General features: G+C 40.8%; 2 protein-coding genes across 11 annotated transcripts in view; both read left to right on the top strand.

Annotated features, from left to right (window-relative positions):
* Positions 1–866: 866 nt before the first annotated feature.
* On the top strand, positions 867–17,093 carry wdr62 (WD repeat domain 62). 7 transcript variants are annotated; one of them, XM_058634429.1, is made up of 34 exons: positions 867–1,207; positions 2,555–2,646; positions 2,765–2,827; positions 2,904–2,961; positions 3,724–3,891; positions 4,054–4,191; positions 4,297–4,479; positions 4,644–4,804; positions 4,886–5,075; positions 5,779–5,922; positions 6,028–6,191; positions 6,580–6,671; positions 6,819–6,944; positions 7,479–7,549; positions 7,669–7,793; positions 7,893–7,968; positions 8,148–8,259; positions 8,359–8,422; positions 8,964–9,077; positions 9,164–9,273; positions 9,788–9,840; positions 9,937–10,206; positions 10,466–10,536; positions 10,621–10,778; positions 11,665–11,778; positions 12,929–13,040; positions 13,147–13,222; positions 13,340–13,403; positions 13,730–13,855; positions 14,804–14,999; positions 15,415–15,683; positions 15,885–15,965; positions 16,051–16,151; positions 16,685–17,093. In XM_058634429.1, the coding sequence occupies exons 1-34, from the start codon at positions 1,103–1,105 to the stop codon at positions 16,910–16,912; spliced, it is 4,275 nt and encodes a 1,424-aa protein (XP_058490412.1). In that variant the 5' UTR covers positions 867–1,102; the 3' UTR covers positions 16,913–17,093. The 7 variants fall into 7 exon arrangements, with proteins under 7 accessions (XP_058490412.1, XP_058490413.1, XP_058490411.1 ...); XM_058634430.1 differs by having other exon boundaries at positions 868–1,207; positions 7,672–7,793; XM_058634428.1 differs by having other exon boundaries at positions 869–1,207; positions 4,889–5,075; positions 9,934–10,206.
* A 1,406-nt stretch (positions 17,094–18,499) lies between these two features.
* The window catches only part of LOC131462356 (protein Atg16l2-like), a 12,109-nt gene continuing 10,245 nt past the window's right edge, over positions 18,500–20,363 (top strand). For 2 of the 4 annotated variants that reach the window (XM_058633475.1, XM_058633474.1), the window contains exon 1: positions 18,503–18,847. In XM_058633475.1, the coding sequence (XP_058489458.1) occupies positions 18,697–18,847 (151 nt within the window). In that variant the 5' untranslated portion in view covers positions 18,503–18,696. Of the gene's footprint in view, positions 18,848–20,363 lie in introns of all 4 variants that reach the window. The other 2 variants (XR_009240871.1, XM_058633476.1) reach the window with 2 other exon arrangements.

Here is a 20,363-nt window from a genome sequence, read left to right as displayed (position 1 = left end):
AACTCAGGAACATTTCTGTGTAAAAATTGAGGCAGTGCAATTTAAAGGAGGTTTATTCTATGTATGATATGTAAAATAATATAGAAATGCTTTAACCTACATCCTGCAAACAACCTTCTGTTTGTCCTTTTCCTACTTAAACATCCAGGAAATTCATCCTGTTAGAAAAGAAGGATTGCCCCAAGAGGAAAGGCTTTTTGGAACAACATGTTTGTCAGAAGGCATGGCTTTTACCGTACATATTTTGTATTAATAACAAATAACACAATATACAGTAAATATTTGAACAACTTGCACTCCTCTAAATTCCTAGACATAGAAAACAAATGTAGTTTTTGTAACATGGAACCAGTATTTCTGGCACAATTATTCTTCTATTCTACATACTCAAAGTCTTATCTGTAAAATCATATATTGTGTAATACCCCCCCAAGTTGCAAAAGTGTTATTAGATAGTTTAAGTCTAATGAAAATAACTTTTTTTTTTAATTTATTAATCTTATATGCTACATTTCATATACATAAATGTAGGGTGACAAAGGTTTCTCACAACTCTTTCTATGGAGCCCCAAACATGACATGGGGGCAAAAACTCTATTAATTTTAATTACAGACACTCTAACAGTATCGGTTATATTTTATATACAAAGAGCACAGATCAGATTTTATTTATGTTGCGTGTCAATAAAGTTTGAAAAACAAAAAATAATAAAAATCTGATTTGAAAAAAAGTGGCATACTTACGACAGTGATTGGTTTGTTTGCCTGCAGTGGGATCAATTGGCTGTTTGAGGGGTGAGGGTGGGATCTCGCCTTCCTATTGGCAGGTTGTGAGGGTAGTGGGCGGGGTTACGTTTGAACCGGACTCCCGCCGCAGAGAGAAGTGTCAGGTTTCCTCTCAGTTAGCTTTAGTGAGCTAAGCTATTCCTCCATCATTATTACGAGGAGGGAGTTTACGACAAACGAGCCGGCCTTGGTTCAGGTCAGGGGGCCTCTGCGGAACAGCGAAACGCTGTTTGAACGCGGATAGAGTTTCTCGGTCGTCGCTGTGACGTGTGAACTTTGTGGAGAACTTTATTGTAGTTAGATTGAGGCGGGTGTCATGGCAGAGGGAGCCGACTGCGGTCCAGTCACCGCCGCTAAGAGGAAACAACCAGCGGCGAGAAGGAGCCGACAGAGTCAGCTGAAGAAGAGCTCCAGCAGTCGGGTACGGTCTTATGCTAACGCAGCTAACTCTTAGCATCAACACTACTAACTGTTCTCGGCAGTCCGTTAACTGAGCTGCGGGAGAGTCAGAGAATCTTTACTGAGGTCTGAGGACAAACTGCAAGCGCACACAAAAACAACTGTACTGTAAACACTCATAATTTCTACTGAAACAAATGAATTTAACTTCTCGGCGATACACAAAGGAGCAGCAAGTTCTGGAATAACTTGTCATTTAAAGCAAGGGGTCCCAAACAACACATATTTATCCCATGTTTACTGCTGTAACCCTGTTCTACCAGGTGTCGTAAGAATGATCTGTTTTCTAAAACTTATCAAACAAAATATTTCGGTCCTTTTTTCAGAGTCATTTTATTTAAAATATTATACCACTAAATTCGTACTGGGTCATTTACAAATTGCCTTTGGACTTAACAACATTTCTTTTGTAAGCAAAATAATAATAATCTTGATAATAATAATGTCTTGATAACAGTGTAAAAGAAATGCTGGTTTCTAATGTTGGGCCTACTTTCACATTCCCTGCCAAACTGACCGAGAAATTATCCCTACCTCTTCAAAAAGGTGGTTGCAGCACGAAAATAGGCCATAAAAAAACATTAGTTCCAGGTAAACTGCCTTATTGCAAGCCTCTTTGTAAATATTACTAAATATTTACATTTTGCAGACAGCTGACCTACGCTTCACATCTCCGAAAAGAACTGGAGGAGTAAATGGTGCAAATTTGGTGTGTGAGAGTGAGTGGTTTACAAAGTGGCACAAACCTCAGTTTCCTGCTGTAAAAGTCTTACATCGAGATAAAGCAAGTAAATATGTTCTTCAAACGCTGGAAACCTTAGATGATGTAAGAGAGCCTTTTATTTAAGTGGGTAAAATGTGTTTTTTCTTGTGTCCCTGCTGGCAACCATGTTTTCACTTAGTAGTTCCCTGCTACTAACTATATACATACAGTAGATACAATAAAATAACAAAAAAATCAAAGACCAAGCCGTTAAAGACATTGAGATAAATAAGTTAAACCTCCATAAAAGTGATTTACTTCTTTTCATTGCCAGTAGAGGACTTTATATTTCTATTTTTCCCCCCCTGAGAGTGAGTCATGGTTAACATCACAAACGTAAACAACCAGCGTGTAACACATAACAGAAGACGGCATCTTCAAGAGAACTGAAGGTGTTACCACAGTAACACCCTTTATATTCTTAACCTCAGTTTCTCTTTCAAATTAAACTAGTCCATATTACTGTATCATAATGTCATCACCTGTGGAAAAGGAGCTCTAAATAGTGAGATTTCTAATTACAGTTTGGTGTGTTTGTCATTTCAGGTGACACTGGAGAAGGTTCTGGGCATCAGCACAGCCAGCAGCAGTGGGTTGACCTCTGACCCCAACTCTGGGCTCATCGCTTATCCTGCAGGGTAAGCCCTTTGTTTATAACCTGACACTGATTCCCGGTGTTTTCCCAGCGTTTACCTCTGAGTCATTTTCAGTACAGGCATGGACTTGCACTGATGTCCTGTTTTTTTTGTAACTCAGGTGTGTCATTGTGTTGCTTCACCCTAAGACCAACAAACAGACTCACATCATCAACACATCCAGGTAATTAAATGTAACCTGTACTCAAGAACTTTGTTCACCTGTACCTGTGTTTTATTCTGTCGCTGTTCTGTTTCAGAAAACCGTTCAGTGCTCTTGCCTTCTCTCATGATGGGAAATATCTGGTCACTGGTGAGGTAAGGGCTGAGATCACACACCTTTCACACACCAGGGTTTTTTGAAGTGTGGTCCTATGAGGTACTGTCCCACAGTGAGCACTGACTTTGCTGTGAATGCCCCCCAGCTTTATCCAACCGGAAACTGAAGTTTGTGTCACTTTGTACAGCACTCATTCACACACATTCAAGTTCACATCTTCTCTGCCGATGCCACACAGCTTATTGTGCGATTTGGTGTCGTTTATTGGATTGGATTGGATTGCATGATTGAAGTCTGACGAAAGAAGACGTTTTAGCCATTTAACAATTTATTAACTTAACAAATGGGGACCTCAGTAGCATGTGGAAGAACCGTACACAAACGGCAGGCCTTTCCATCATTTCCACTCCCAAATTCTGGAGGTAGTCTCTGATAAATCCGGATTTGTCTGGGTGAGCGTCATCATCTTGGTGGCTTTGTATGGTTCTTCCACATGCTACTGTTTGTCAACAACTAGCAAAAGTTTAGTCGTAACAAGCAGAAAGGTGGCTAGTGCTTGCGACAAGAGCAAGTAGTCCAATTGAACGGGATCAACAGTGCATGGAAACGTAACTGAGCCTCCTTATCTCAATCTGATTCTCGGCATGGGGGTGAGGTATGTATGGACTGTGTCATACATAAAACCACGCTTCAAAACACCTGAACAATCCCTTTAACCAATGCATCAGAAGTGAATGCTCACATTTGGACCATTCAGTGTGTGGGATTTTACAACCATCTGAATTTTGTCTTCATTCCAGAGTGGCCATGTGCCCTGTGTGCGGGTGTGGGAGGTGGGCGGAGCTCAGGTGGCCGAAGTTCAGTCTCATAAATATGGAGTTTCCTGTGTGGGATTCTCCACCAACAGCTGCTACATTGTTTCTGTTGGATATCAACACGACATGACTGTTAGCGTGTGGGACTGGAGGGTGAGTACACATACACACAGATATAAAGTGAAATCATATCAATCATTTCTTTTTTTTGTGCAGAATTTTGTTGTTATAAAGTAAAGTGGATCAGACCGATTGATAATAACAATACTGGTCACAGATGATTATTAATGTGAATTGTTTCTTGTCTTGGTGCAGAAAGGTTCCATCATTGCCTCCAACAAAGTGTCGAGCCGAGTCTTCGCCGTCTCCGTCTCTCAGGATAACAGCTACTTCGTCACTGCGGGAAACAGACACGTCAAGTTCTGGTATCTGGATGCCTCTAAAGAGCGAAGGGTAACTTTGGCCAATCATATCGCAGCCAGCCAGCGGAGCAAATCACAGCTCAGTCTCAAGTTCAGATTTTATTTTAACTTTTCAACTGCTTCCTTCCTTATACAGGTGAACAGCACAGTGCCTCTGATTGGTCGCTCTGGGTTGCTAGGCGAACATAAGAACAGCATCTTCAGTGGGGTGGCATGTGGGCGTGGCCTAATGGCATCCAGCACCTACTGCATCACCAGCTCTGGCTTGCTGTGTTTGTTCAACAGCAGTCGACACCTGGAGGCTTGGGTTGACCTCAAGGTCTGTGACAAGAAAAACTAAATAAGCAATAATATATGCAAAATAGAAATCAAATAAAGTTATATAGGAAAAAAATAAGAATAAACTAAATTAAAAACACACAAGTCAAGTACATATTTACACCATTCAAATTAAAAAGAAAACTAATCTAAACTTGTTGACAGACGTCATCTGCGAGCTGTCTGGCAGTCAGCGAGGACTTTATCTTCTGTGGTTGTGCTGATGGTGTGATCCGGGTGTTCAGTCCGTCTAACCTGCAGTACATCACCACGCTGCAGAGACCACACCGGCTCGGCGTTGACATTGCTCAGAGCGTACACCATGGGTAAGATCACTGTTACCGTGCTACAGTAACACTGAGTAAATACTGCATACACTTCCTCATTTCATCACTCTCTGTTCTCAGCAGCCTCTTGCCTGCCAGTCCAGGTGCTCACTACCCCGACATGCTGGCTCTGACCTTTGACCCTGCAGCTAAACACCTGACCTGTGTGTACAATGACCACAGTGTGTATGTGTGGGACGTTAAGGATGTGAGGAATGTGGAGAAGTTGTACTCAGCCCTGTACCACAGCAGCTGTGTTTGGAGTATTGAGGTGAGCACTACTGATAACGCCAGTGCGTTTTAGAAAGAAATATTACATGTATATTGTATTTTACGGGTGCACAGAGAACCCGACATTGTCGACAGGAATTGATGACAAAATTAATTGCAGATGAATACATTCCATACAGTGGACAACATAGCTTTTAATGGAATGGTGTTTGAGACCCCTGACCTGAATTCTACCCCTGAGTCCTACCACTGTTTACTGCCAGGAGTGGTATGAGGCACTGACATATGATGTCAGTGATGTCAGTTTTCTGTATGATTGATATCCACATGACTGAATCACAATCGCATATTTCCATGCCGGGCTGCCGCTCTGTCGCCTAGCTGTTTGTGGAAGATGATGGTCAGAGACTTGGCAAACAAATCTCGGTGTGAGTCTTTGATCAAAGCCCATGGGCCTCCTTTATTAAAGGGTGTGGTGCATAAAGCCTTGCTTGGCATGATGCTTCATATGCGTGAGCTCCTTTCATTGCAAATGTTGGGATTTATGAATAATTTTCTTGCAGAAAACATTGCAAGTGTCTACACTAACTAAAGGAATAGTTTTTTTAGTGTGGTTGTCTGAGGTACTGTAACATGTCCATTTAACAACAGAAGAAGAGGGCAACAAAACTGTTTTACCAGAAGTACTTGATAGATTTTGATTTGATTTGAGTGTGTGTGTGTGTGTGTGTGTGTCTTCACAGGTGTATCCACAGGTGTCCGACATGTCTCAGGCCTGTCTGCCTCCCTCCTCCTTCCTCACCTGCTCGGCTGACAACACCATCAGACTGTGGCACACCGACAGTCATGGAGCTGCCGCTGCTGCACACAGGAACCTGTACAGCAATGTAAGACACACACAGTACGACACATACGCTTAGAGAGAGAGAGAGACAGAGACACACACGCACACAGATAGTTACAGAGAGAGTATATTGTGTTGTTCCCTCCAGGACCTGTTGAAGATTCTTTATGTGGATGAGAACACGCAGCACCTGCAGGCAGAGGGGGAGAGGGGGGAGGCAGCAGTGGCTGATGGGAAGTCTGGGATCAGGGTGTTGGGGATCAGTCCTGATGGACAGCACCTGGCTGCTGGAGACCGTTGTGGAAATCTGCGGTGAGAAATGAACATACACACAGAAAACATCCACTGACTTAGTTACACACTTTACACACACATCCACATCCACAAATGTATTAAAGCAGTTGAAACACTGTAGTTACTGCTTGAGTGTCTATTTTTATTCATTTTAATGATGAACAATTACAGCTATGGAAGTTTGTTAATTCTGAGTTAATTTGAAATCTGTGAAACTATAAACCAAAACTAAAACCTATTTTTAGAATCATTGCATTTATATTGTGAATTGCACTTATGTTGCACTGGATAATTGTGATGGGAAATGTTCATATTGCCCCATGAATAAAGATAAAAGGCATGGAGTTTATGTTGAATGAAGGTCAGTTATCACCCATTTGATCCTTTATTCTTCTTCTATCTCCAGGATTTTTGGTCTTCAGTTTCTTGATGAGTTGGTGAAGATCGAGGCTCATGACTCAGAGGTGTTATGTCTGGAGTTCTCACCCTTGTCCACAGGTAACCGTTGAGAAATGTATTTCATTTGTAACCTTTGATAAAACGCGTTTAAACGGTTGTTTTATTGTTATATTAATAAACACATTGTAAGCATTTAAGTTTGTCTGGTGCAGGTGTGATAGATGAACTGTAACTCTGCTCTTTCAGGTGTGAAGTTGTTGGCATCAGCTAGCCGAGATCGACTGATTCACATCTTCAACCTGGAAAATAACTACAGTCTGGAACAGACTCTGAATGACCACTCTGCCTCCATCACTGCTGTCAAGTTCACAGGTGATTGAGACGAAGGTCAGAGGTGACAGAGGTCACAGTTGAAGTTATTTAAATCTGTTATATCAGAATATTTTACATTTAACTGTTTCTTCAGTCATCTGGTTCTCTCCGCCTCAGTAAATGGGGTTTGCAGATGCAGAGTGAGCTGCAAATCAATAAACGTGGATGCCATGGGAGAAGTGGCTCTTACAAGTTGCCCTCCCATCTTAAGCTTTGTCAGCACATTCAGTCATTGAATTTGAGGAAATTGTTCCTGGAAAGTCCTTTAACAGTCATTGAATTACCACAACCAAGGGGCTGGAGCCCTGATTTTAGAAAAAAAACCACACATCAGACACTTCAACAGGCTTAACATGTGGGGAATTGTCCTCATCTTGACTTATTCCTCATTACTCTCATTAAACTTTTCCACTTAATCAGTAGTTGAGAAGTTCATGAGATACCATCAGCAGGAGGGAGTGGAATAGCAAGAGATGGGGATCTTTTCATTATTCAGACATGACGGTTGACTCACACCTGTGATTTGTTCGCTAGGTGAGAGTCCTGAGGTACGAATGGTGAGCTGCGGAGCAGACAAAAGCATCTACTTTCAGACAGCCGAGCAGGTTACTCATCACACATGCTATAATCTTAAGGAATCTTTATGGAATTATTCTGGACAGTCAGGCAAAAAGTGCTAATACTCCCTGTTTCCTGTGATTCCCTTCATTTGAATGGTGGTCAGCAGGTGGTGGAGGGTCTGTCATTCTGTAGGAGTCACCATGTGGTGGAGAAGACAGCGCTGTATGACATGGACCTGGATTCATCAATGAAGCACGTTGCCATTGCCTGTCAGGACAGAAATGTCAGGTAACAATGATTTGAGTGTCTGCTGTGTCCATTTGGTGTAAAGAAACAACTTCCGATCTGCTGAAACCATTTGTGTTTCTTTTTGTTTGTTTTTTTAAGAGTGTACAATGTAGAAACAGGGAAGCTGAAGAAGTGTTTGAAAGGCTCCTCCAGTGATGAAGGAGGTCTACTGAAGGTAAGCACAGTGTTTGGTTGTTGAGTTCTTCTATAGGCTTCTTATGGGTCACTGAGAAATAATATTACACTTAATCAGTAATTTCAAATGCAAAATAACATTTTTTTTTAAAGGCATAAGGACGTTGTCAATGCTGCAGATGTAGTGATGTGATTGATCGATACCGTCTGTCCCTGTAGATTCAGATCGACCCGTCAGGGAGTTTCTTCGCCACCAGCTGCTCAGATAAAAACATTGCTATCTTTGACTATGAGTCAGGAGAATGTGTTGCCACTCTGTTTGGGCATGCAGGTGAGTAAATCAATTCTCACCTGGAGACATATGCAGGTACGATGTCTGTGTGTCCACTTCAGATGTTTGCTGTTTGGTCACTTGTGTCTTTTTCCTCAGACATCGTCACCTGTATGAGGTTCAGTCAGGACTGCAGACACCTCATCACCGTCTCAGGAGACAGGTAAACTACATCTGAACTATTGAGCATCTAAACGGCATGGGACAACAATTTAAATGCTTGCCAGATTTAAGATTTTAGGATCAGAATTTCAATCACAAGTTGACATTTTTTTTTTAAATTTAAAGCTTTAAATGGTTCGTATTGAGACGCACAGAGCACGTTTTATATTGGGTAAACAGGATATCTGGCAGGAGTGGTATTTGTAGCTGATCAGCTGCAAAGTCCAGTTTGAACTATCAGAGATGGTTGTAACCACTGGTTACTTGAGTTACTGTCTCCTTCCTATTCTTTTTAAACCAGTCTGGTCATTCTCCTTTGACCTCGGGCATTAACAAGTAATTTCCTCCCTAGAGAAGTGCTGATGACTGGATATTTTCTTTTTTCTTTTCTTTTACCATTTATAAAACCGAGAGAAGCTTGTACGATATTGTAAGAATTTGCATGCTTTTTCTCACTGTTACACAAATTCAACTGTAAGCTGCTCTGACCTCAGGGTACAGGTGAATCTGAATTTGAAGTAATTAACTCTGTGTGTGTGTAGTTGTGTATTTGTATGGAGGTTGGACTCTCAGATGACCACCACCATGCGGACGAGACTGGGCCTCAGACCGAAGGCTGCACCTAAAACCTGCAGTCGCCAACCGCTGAACATCAGGCAAGTTGGCTGTGAGATAATGAGCTGTAGTGTCTAAGTCGATCGGAGGCACTTGAGTTCATTCAATTTTTCTCTCATTGTTTCAGGAGGGAGACCTTCATTACTGTTCCCTCCTCTCAGCTGCTGCAGAGTGAGGAAATTAAGGAGGAGGAAGAGGCAGAGATTGGGACGCCAGGGAGACTGGAGTCTGATTATGGTGAGGAGAACGAGCATAGTGTCTCTTACTGTCACTTGGTGTGTAGTGCACATCACAGAACGCTCATATTGAACTATGAAATGTGCTTTATGCAAATTAAAAACAGGAGCTGGCTTGTGGTTACTTCTATCATTTAAAAGAAGAAGCAATTGCAGTTTCACCATGGACAACTGCAGCACCACCTGCTCTTCATGTGTGTACTGCATCTTGCTTGACTCAAAGTACAATACGCAATATATGAGCTACGATAACAATAACATTTCTATTTAGCGATTCTGTGATAATCAGTTTATTACAAGACGGTCATCTCACAATACAGGCGTTGTCTAACTGAAGACATACATTCTTTTCACTGCCATTGCCATTATTGCTGTCAACTCCCTCATCTAATTACATCCTTTCACTTTACCCTCATTCACTGCACAGATAATCCTGTCTCACCAGGCAAGACAACGATATATTGATGTCCCAACTATCGTGTCATGTTACAGTTTCCCCTTCACCTCTGTTTCAGATGCTCAGCTGCTTCAGACCAACGGTAAACTTCCCATGTGGTTCAGAAAATTGGTCAGTCTGATGTTCACTACTCATCAATCACACCTCATAAATACACTGATAGTCACTTCCAGACAACCAGGTGTGTTCTCTGGGTTTATACAGCAGGGTCAAGATGAATCCACCTCTGGCACCCAATTGAATTCTGAGCCTCGTCAGGTACGTAGTCGGTGGTCAGAGCAGCTCAACCCACTGACCATCCGCTCCAACTGCTCCCCGAGTCCCACTAAGAGTCAGGAGGAGGAGCAGGAGCAGAGAAAAGAAGAAGAAGAAAAGAAGAAGGAAGAAGAAGAGGAGGAGGAAGAAGAAGACTTCCACCCTCAGAGTCTGGAGTGTTTGCTGGAAGAGGATTTAGATGAGGATGATGGAGAGGAGGAGGTGAGTTCAGGGCAGTTTCTTCAGGCTCTGACCATAGTTAATTCAGTCTGGCCTTAAACAATAGAAATAACATCAAAGAGTTATTTCATCAAAGACAATAATGTAAAGGTGACAACAGAGGAACATGATGTGTAATAATCCATATACTTTTGGTCTGGACTGTGCTGCCATGATGAAATCTGTTTTTCATCCGAGGAGGAAACTATTCTCCTATGATACAATGCACAGGGGAAACTGACTGTGTGGTGTTGATACTCAGGTGTTACAGGCCACAGGTGAGGAGCGCAGCAGCTTTGTCCTCTACCCAGACAGCAGCAGTGCTGCCAACAGGTGAGAGAGGGAACAGCACATTCACACTTTCTGGTACCTGCTGTGTTTTAACCTGCCTTTTTTTTTTCTTTTTTTTTTTTAAAGGGAGTTAAACGTCAAAGCCACAACTGTCCCACAGTGCTCTCTGACCCAACTGGAGGTCGGAGGTCAGGTGGTGGAGCCGGTGTGGAGCACTCAGCTTAGTCCAGACTCTGCCTGCTCTGAGGGGTCAGCAGGAAGTCTGGATCAGCAGCATGACGCAGGTCAGACCTGAGCTTCCTTATCTGAATATCAATTCAAACGTGAACTGATCAAAGTTAATTAACGTCACTTTCTGCGGAATGTAGACTCCGTGTCCTACGCTGTGCCAAAACTATTCCTGCTGTTCCAACAGTGAAACACCATCCTATGGTGTAATTGATTATTTTGTGTCGGTGTGTGGATCACTTAACTTAAAAACAATAAAGAGCAATACTAATGAGACGAAGTGAGATAATCTACATCTCAATAATGTGAATACAACTATTGATATGACTACAAATGATCAGATGATGCAGAAATAATTAAAATCTATGGCGCAGATGTACATGTTTGAGTGTAGCAAAGATGCTGTGCTTTCTCATTTTATATTGGATGTACCAAGCCTGCAACTTATTGCATAATCAGATAGATTGCTAGATATATCTTGTAATTGCTCTATGAAACACAACAAAACTTTGTTCGTCAACAATAAATGCCAAATAGCAGCAAAGACAAAAAGTAAAAGTAAAAAAATTCTATATTAATACAAGTCAGTAGTGAGAGAAGCATCAGTGTTAATTACACTTGTCCTGGGGAGGTGTATGTGTGTGTAATTTGTTACATCTTTAGGACCTAAAGAGGTTTATGCCACATAAACCCTGACCTTGTCAGGATCCGTAGTCATGGAGTTAGGGCCCAGATTTGATGCATGATGCAGTGGATTAACGTCTGGAATGTCAGTACATGTTAGTGCACCTGCTCTTAAATGTCTCTCTTTCTCTTCTCTGCCTTCTCTGTTGCAGTTGCACCTCAAGGGTACAGTAAACATCTTTGTTGACTGATTCCCTGTGTGTAATTGTGTACTGCTGCTGCAGACTGAACTGAGTATCCTCTGTCTTTTGGTTTCAGACACAGACTCTTTGAGTCAGGGCAGCTCTGCGGGCAGTCTGGGTCTTGAGGACGACGATGACAGAAATGGTCTAAAGAACCATTTCGACACCCTGGCCTTCAGTCTGTGTGAAGGTATGAACACATGATGTCACATTATTCACAAGACAAAACATAACCAGCAACTTCTCATTCAGGACTAATTCTAAGCGAACTATTTTGCGCACTTTCTGCCCTGCACTCCCCTTTCACTCGCTTTGTTTGTGTGTGTGTGTACATTCATTTTTGATACATTAGGAAGTTGGAAGAATTCCCATATCAACTGGCGTCCGCAACATCATCACTCAGTTGAACAAATAAAGCATAAATGCAAAAATCTGCATCTGTTTAATTAAAAGATATTTGAACCTGAGAAAAACGTTTGCATGACGTGGAGTTTCTCATTTTTATCTGCTTGAGTTGGAACATTTGAGTTGGAGCAAAAAGTTGACTTGATGCATACAAAGCACGGCGACGTGTATTTTCATTTGCTCAAGCTGAAATTTGAGCAAAAACGTGAGAAGCAATTGCATTTGTTGGTGTTCTGTCATTCACCTAATTCAAAGTTGCCTGGTTCAAGATTCAAGATTCAAAGTGTTTATTGTCATATGCACAGTAAAGAAACACGTTTCCCTGTACAATGAAATTCTTACTTTGCTGTCCACTCAAAAAACACCAGCATAAAGTAAAAAGTAAAAAAGAGATGCTTTTGTAAAAAAAGTATAAATATACATAAGAAAAATATAAATATTACAAGAGACTAAAATAACATATATGCATAAAATAAGTGTAAAAATATGAACTGTACATAAAGTGAACACAGATTTAAAGTGACACACAGATTTAAAGTGACACACAGATTTAAAGTGACAATGTTTCAGGTTTTAAAGTGACGGTAACAGATTAAAGTGACAGTGTAACCAGGTGACAGGATTATTGTAGTCCCGTTCAGCTGTTGAGGATTCTGATGGCAGTGGGGTAAAAAGAGTTCTTTAGACGGGTTGTCCTGCATTTGGCACTCCTGTACCTCCGTCCTGAGGGCAGGAGTGTAAACAGTCCATGTTGTGGGTGGGTGCTGTCCTTTATGATGGTGGCAGCTCTCCTGTGGACTCTGCGGTGGTAGATGCTGTGCAGTGAGGGCAGTGGGGACCTGGTGATCCTCTCAGCTGTCTTTACTGAGTAGCTGGTGCTACTAACGAGACATTTGCATCCATTGATTTACTCATCACATACCTTGACCTTTCAGAGAAGTTCGACACTGACATTAAGACCCTGCAGCCTCCAGAGGAAAAACACTTCCTAAACCCTCGACTCAGCATCTCTGCCCGCTTCCTGTCCCGCTTTCAGGACAGACTGAGGTCAGTTCCCAGAATTCAGGCAGAATCCTTTGATTAAGAGGAGTCACTAAGTTTTCTGGTGGTTGTGTTTAGGGTTATGATGAGTGTGTTGCTGCTGTGTCTTCAGGGTGTGGCCAGGTCGAGCTCCACCTACCGTCTCCATCCCCACCAGCATTTCAGAGGAGAACGTGGAGAGTAGTTTGGTATGGACATGTATAGATTCTGACTCCTCAACTGAATCTCACCTGAGTTACATGATGATTGACTGTGAGTATGCTGTGTTTAAATCGACAAAGTGATGTTTGTTCTACTGTTTTCAGGTGAACGTGGTGTCGAGGAATCATGGCGTAACGACAGAATCGACTGAGAAAGAAACCAGTGGTGGTGAGTCATTAGGTTTATTTTCTGATCATCAGATAATCATTTTTAACACACCTGTGAATTTGTCACCCAGTTCTAACACAGATGTCAGATAATTTCCGTTCCTCATGATTAGAAACATGGAGGGAGCTATTGTGCAAATGAATTGGCATTTACAAAAGCTGAATGTGTGATATCATGACTATTATTGACAGTAAGTAGTTTCTCTAACACTGTATGATCGATAATAATAGCCGGGGCTCCAGGACACTTACCTAAGAGACGCCACATTTCCTTTTGAAACAACAGTGCAAGGACAGGTGTTTGTGTGTGTGTGTGTGAGATCACAGTGAGATGCAGCCAGTCTGCCCTTCGTAGAAGAGCGTCCTGCATAATATCCCAGCAACCCGTTCGCCGCCCAACACGCAGACGGCGACACACTACTGTGCTCGTCCAGTGCAGAGAAACAGTTGGAGGTCTGTGAATGTGTGCCTGTGTATACACTCGGGTGTTTGGTGCCATCTCCTGGTTTTCCTTCCTCTTTTCAAATTCACATGGTGTTGTCTTTGTTGTGGAACCACAATACAGGCAACAAGTGTCTGGTTGTGGTCCTGGAATGTAATGCTGGTGGAAAGTTTAAAACATAATGCAGGACAAATGCTGTGGCTCGCTGTCTTCAGATGTAGCAACGAACCAGAATCATAATCAATAGATCTCCAGAGAGCATAACCAATTGATCAGCAATCAACATCATTTGTCCAAACTTAAGTGGAAAAACTGACTTTAATTATCAAAACTTAAAAGTGTACCTTGTGTGTTAAGTAATCTGGTTGTATAAGATACTGATATACAGTATATTGCTGACTGAGCTGTGAGCGCCCCCTGTGCAGGCTCACTCTTGGTCAAAACATGGTTGCCAGCAGGGCAAAGCAACGTCAGAATATCTTTGCTTCTTTATGTCACTTTTGGACAGCCCTTGTCAACAGGAAAATTGTGTCACTTTATAAAGTCTACCACACCAAAATCCATGGACAAATTCAGCAATTGCTACATCACAGCACACAGGATTCATTGATCCGCTGTTGCTTCCATCAATAAGTTAATGTTATCCTTTTTTCAGGTTTTCATCAATGACACAAACATATCAAACCAGGCAGCTGTAGACCAGCAGCTCCTGTTTACCCACAGGCTAGAAATGCTGATTAGATGCTTACATATGCTTAAACTGATGTAGATTAAGTGAGCATTTCCAGAGACAGAAAGCACAGTGGGCACTCCACAGCTTAGTCAGCTCTGACTATGTGTTTCGTACTACTTCACTTCAGAAATCCCGACATCCGTTTTGATCCGTTAACAGTATTGATTTATTTTCTGTCCCTAATCCACCATTTCACTTGACTGACCTCTTTAAAAATTATAATCAGATGTTAGCTCCAGGAGCAGTGTGGTGTCTGCTGTCCAGCTGGGGGCGCCACATGTGGGATATTTGGGAACCACAGCCAGCTTCAGAGCTAAAGCAAGCCAGGACCCACACCCCTCCACCACCCAGGAGCAGGAGGATGTGTCAGGTCCTCAGGCTGGTCCTGACCAAATCCCCACTCCTGAAGAACAGAACAAAAGGTTGAGAAATTGTTTATCCTCAATTTTCAAAATTTATCTGTGATGCTGTTGAAATTTTATTTCATCATTAAGGATAAAAAAAACAATAAAATTGTTTTCCTAACAAAGTCATTAAAATTTGGAAGTGAAATCTGATTTATGTCAATCAGTGCTGGGCGGTACACTGATTCACACCGGAAGTCTGTATTTATAAAAAAAATTTTAATGATATGAATTTGGTGACACGAGCAAACGCTCAACTTTGCTTCTCTCTCGCTGGAGCACTCATTCATGCTCATGCATAAAATTTTGTATACCATGAAATTTTGAAAAATACCATGGTATAAATTTACACTTAATGTCATGGAATCTAAGTTATGTTTGAAATCTCACTGTTATGTTTAAGTCATAAAGGTTTTTATATTTCTTTTTTCAGTGTCACGCTGGTGACCCAGAAGTCTCCGTCTTGTGCACCTGTGGCCAGTCCTCAAGTGTTGGTCACGCCCACTGAGGTGATGTCCCAGGAAGGTGGTGGCAGGTGGAGCGCCAGCAGCAACGAGGAGACACCAACAAATCAAAACCAAAAGTTCAGCATGAACCCTGAACCTTCCATCGTGTCCACAGCCATGCCCACCATCTGCGACACGTTAACCTCTGACTGTGACATCACTTCCTGCTCCGCCTTCAGACAGGGCTACGGTACAGGTGAGATGTAGATATTCACTGACATAATCATGTTCATTATGTCTCCCCTTAAGGTTGAATTTTATCACTATTTATATCATAAAACTTGTTTGGATACAACACATTTTTTGAGAAAATGTAGGATTTCATTTCTAAATCAAAGTTTTTTTGTTGTTTTTGACAATGTCATGTCTGTTTCTAAACGGTCTTCTCCTGTGACAGAGTCAATTGAGACCTCAGGAGCTGATATGTCCTCCTGTGCCTCATTTCCACTACCAGAAAGACTTCACTCCCCACAGACAGGTATAAGACTCCTCTAGTGCCACCCTCAGGGCAAATTACATGTGCACAGACTGAGAATAAACTGTGAGAATGTTTGTTGTTTCAGGACAAGGTGATGCAGACAAGTCTCTCAGTGTGCAGCAGTGTCAGCAGGTCGCCAACGAGCTGAGACAGGCGGCGAGACGAGCCGTACGCCTTCATCAGCAGGTTCAGTAATCGACCGTAACTTCTGAGCTTCGCACATTATATAAAATGACCAAAAAATGACTTAAAAACAACAAGTAGAAATAACAATAAAATCACTTAAATATTTTAAACCTTGAAAAGTAAGTTATCATCATCATCGTCGTCTTTTGACAGTTTTGATTATTTCTTAATTTCTCCTCATCTTTTGTTTACATTTTTTTTATAATATTAAAAGTGTAAGTTTAAAGTTTAAACCACTTTTTTTCAGGTGTAAACCAGTGTATACATGTGGGTATCTAGTAATATGTCTATATCCAGGTGCAAATCTTCATAGTTTAGTGTAAAGTATTGACATTATACATGTGTAATTCAATAAAATGTTCACAACTTCAAAACTCAGCCTTAAAAATGTAGAACTTTTTCTTGAGTTTTAGTCTTTTTTTTTGTTTGTATATTTTTCATGATTTGATCTCAGATTATTTTACTTGTACTGTCATGGTAACTTGCATGTATCTCAACTCTTGATTATTTTCTTTTTCCCAAACCTCCCACAGCTCGCTGCGGCGCCCACCATTTTGGAGCGGCGTCTGCAGATGTCGTCCATCCTGCAGGAGGCACTTGATTTTGTTCACTCCGAGCTACAGGTGGTCCAGCAGGGAGAGGGGCGGGGTAACAGCAGCAGCCCCTCAGGTCCTCTGGAGGACAGTGGGACAATGTCCCTGCTGGAGAAATACTCGGAGCTGCTGGTTCAGATGACACGAAACAAACTGAACCAGATCTGATCCAGAACTCTCCGGAGGACAAAGGTGGACATATAAATTCTCTTTTAATGTCTACTCATTCAGTTCAACATCAGTATTAAACTAATGCACCTTAAGTTTGTTTTATGTGTTTTTAAATCACGTCACTGTTTGTACATAAACTGTATTGTTATGCGTTTCTTAATAAATATTTTCTGTCTCATTGAAGTTATTTTTTTATATCAGGCATGATGCTTTTATTTGTAGCTGAGCAGAGAATAAAAAATAATCTTAACTTTCTACACAAAGGCTTTTGGTTGTATTTTATATGCTCATCACCAAATATTCAATAACAATGCTCAAATTACTGGATTAATAAAAATATGTAAATCACGTTTGAGATATGGTTACAACTTTATCCTACTAGCGTTCATCTGATTTAGAAAATATGACAGCCAAACTCGATTATATTATGAAAAGTGACGTGCTAAAGATCCCATGTTTTGTAGTGAATTTCCATAATTGGTTTAATCGTGAATAGTGGAAATCAGTGACTGGTTATTAAGTGACTAAGATTAAACTGGAGATTAAACTCTAATTTAACTGTAACACCACTAAAGAGAGTGTTTACTAAAGAGAGACTTTATATTTTACCGCTTCCAGTCAAGAAACGAGTTTGAGCAGGTCAAAAACTCAGTTTCAGAGTCCATCCACGTTATAGTCGACTTGAGTTGATGTTCTAACTTTATTCCTGAAATTTCGATGTCATGATAAATCTCGTCATGGCAACAAAAAACCCCAATTTTTTCCTTCATGTGGCCCTAATACTCTATCATATTTAATGCTGTCTAGCATGCCAGCATACACTCTCAGTGATTTTTTTTTGTCATGCTACAAGAGGGAGCCTGGATCTTTTTTAGTCATTCTATGACCTAAAGACAAAGAAAAAAACAGTTGTTTTATGTTGTCTTAAGCCTAATCATGAAACTTTTTTTAATCTAAGCCAAAAATCTTATTCATGTAGCAAATAGAAAATCGGTATGGAGCCTCTGTAGCCAGTGTGATTTTTTTTTAATATATATATATATGTATATGTATATATATACATATATGTGTATATATATATGTGTGTATATATATATGTATATATATATATATATATATGTATGTATATATATATATATATATATATATATATATATATATATACACACACATATATATATATATATATTTATGTGTGTATATATATATATACATATATATATATACACACATATATATATATATATATATATGTGTGTATATATATATGTGTGTGTGTATATATATATGTGTGTGTGTATATATATATATATATATATATATATATATATATATATATATATATATATATATATATATATATATATATATATATATATATATATGTGTGTGTGTATATGTTGGTAAAAAACAAACAAAATAGTCTTTGTTTTTCTTTGTCTGTTGTTGAAACACACAGTCAACACAGTGCTGTTGATTCTATTAAAAGTTGTTTTGGCACTTCAGGGCTTCCATACACCCAGAATTACAGAAACATGCAAAACAGGAAACGCGAGAGCGAGCGGTGATTGGCTGACACCCGGCAGCTGTCAGTGTGGGCGCGCGCCCCCGCCCTCAAGCCCGCCTCCGCATGGACGACGAAGTTGGTGGAGAAAAGTAAAACAAAACAAAACAAATAAACGAAACGAAATTACGACGAAACAAGCCGCACTGTACAGGTCGGAGCTTTCACTCGGAGCTGCATGTGACGTCAAGCCGGGCTCGGAGCTTCTTTCCGCATTATGGCCGCTGTGATCGTCAGCCCCCGGTCGTCGGAGCCGAGCGGCCGGGTCCTGGCTGCGGGAGGAGACACCTGGAAGAGACACATCGTCCGTCAACTGAAACACCGAGACAGGAACCAGCATGCCATGTTTCAGGACCTGATCAACTTCTGTACGAACGTCAAGTACCGGTTTGACCTGTTTGATTCTGTCAAAGTCCCGTAAATACGACTCCGAAATCAAAACCAGACTCCGTTCAAAAAACAGCTATTATCTCCTTTTAAGAAGCCTGAATCAAAGGTGAATCTGTGGCTGTGAGCAGAGACGGTCTGCCCGGTGTAATGCCTTTGGTATTTAATCTTAAAGTAATGTAATATATTATAGTTTTAAATGGCAGGTCTGGCGGTTAAGCGAATCATCACCCTTTTAAACCGGGGTCTCAAACTCAAAGGACGTGGGGGCCACTTGGGCTTCAAATCTTGTCAGGAGGGGGCCAGTGAATCTGTAGGGAAATAACTATTCAGCAGGGGCAGTAAAAGTATATCACAATATACCATCATGATACTGCAATAGCGACAATTGTGATGACATTTGACAGCATTTCAAAATAAAAGTGTTTGTTTTGAACATTTATAATGCTAAATAAATCTATAAATATCAAAAACAAACATCTGGGGTGGGCCGCATGAAATCGACTGAGGGGCCACATGTGGCCTGCGTGCCCTGAATTTGAGACCTCTGCTTTACACAGAGATTTTCTGAATAAGGTTTGGTTCAGTAGCGTTCTTCGATACCTGACAGACTCACACTTGTTGCTGCACAATTTTGGGAGTGTGGTTACACAGGAGCTGAAGAACACTGTGTTGCTACATGTTGCTACCTGGGACTCCATGAAAGTCTAATCCTAGCCTCTTCACAAAAGGCTCACTTAATAAAATCTACCTTAAGAACAGATTAACTGCTTTATCACACTGTTTGACGGCCGTTTCCAACAAGAAACTTCAAACAAATATCTTCAAGCAACAAATGCACACATTTGTGCTTTTGAAATACAGTGCTTAACAAACTTATTAGACCACCTGTTGTTAAAACTTGTTTAAAACTAAAAATGTTTTTGTTGTTAAGCAAACTGAATTCACCTTTGTATGCCCGAGTTTGAGGTGGCTCACTGCACTTCTTCTCTGAGAAGTCAGAAATTAGTCAAGCATAACATTTAACCACTAAAACATTTTTTCTATTCAGTGCAAGTAAATGACATGAAATAATTTGAAATCTTAATCAGTTGTTTTAAGAGATTCTACATTCTGGTGTATTAACCATGACAGATTTTTGGGCAGCTGTGGCTTTGGGTGATTTATGTTCAAAGCATGAAGTTATTTCCTGTTTCACCATTTTGAGCAGTAAAGGTTTTACTTTGAACATTGATGTCAGCAAATGATGATGTCATAAAGGCATGGGTAAGATTTTTTTCAAGCCAGCCTGAGACATGAAGGCTCAGTCTCAGTGAAAACAGATCAGTGAGGGTGAGGTTCTGTGTCTCAGGTTGTTTTCAGTAACATTGACACATGCTGATATCAGCAGACTATGTATCAGTCCGTCATACAACCACACTTCAAAAAAACCTGAACTTTCCTTCAAGAAATGTCTGGTTTCACAAGACAGAACCTGAACTTTAATCAGTGATTCGC

The sequence above is a fragment of the Solea solea genome, chromosome 7 (assembly GCF_958295425.1).
Source record: "Solea solea chromosome 7, fSolSol10.1, whole genome shotgun sequence".
Classification (NCBI taxonomy): Eukaryota; Metazoa; Chordata; class Actinopteri; order Pleuronectiformes; family Soleidae; genus Solea; species Solea solea.
This window is presented reverse-complemented; position numbering and strand designations above follow the sequence as displayed.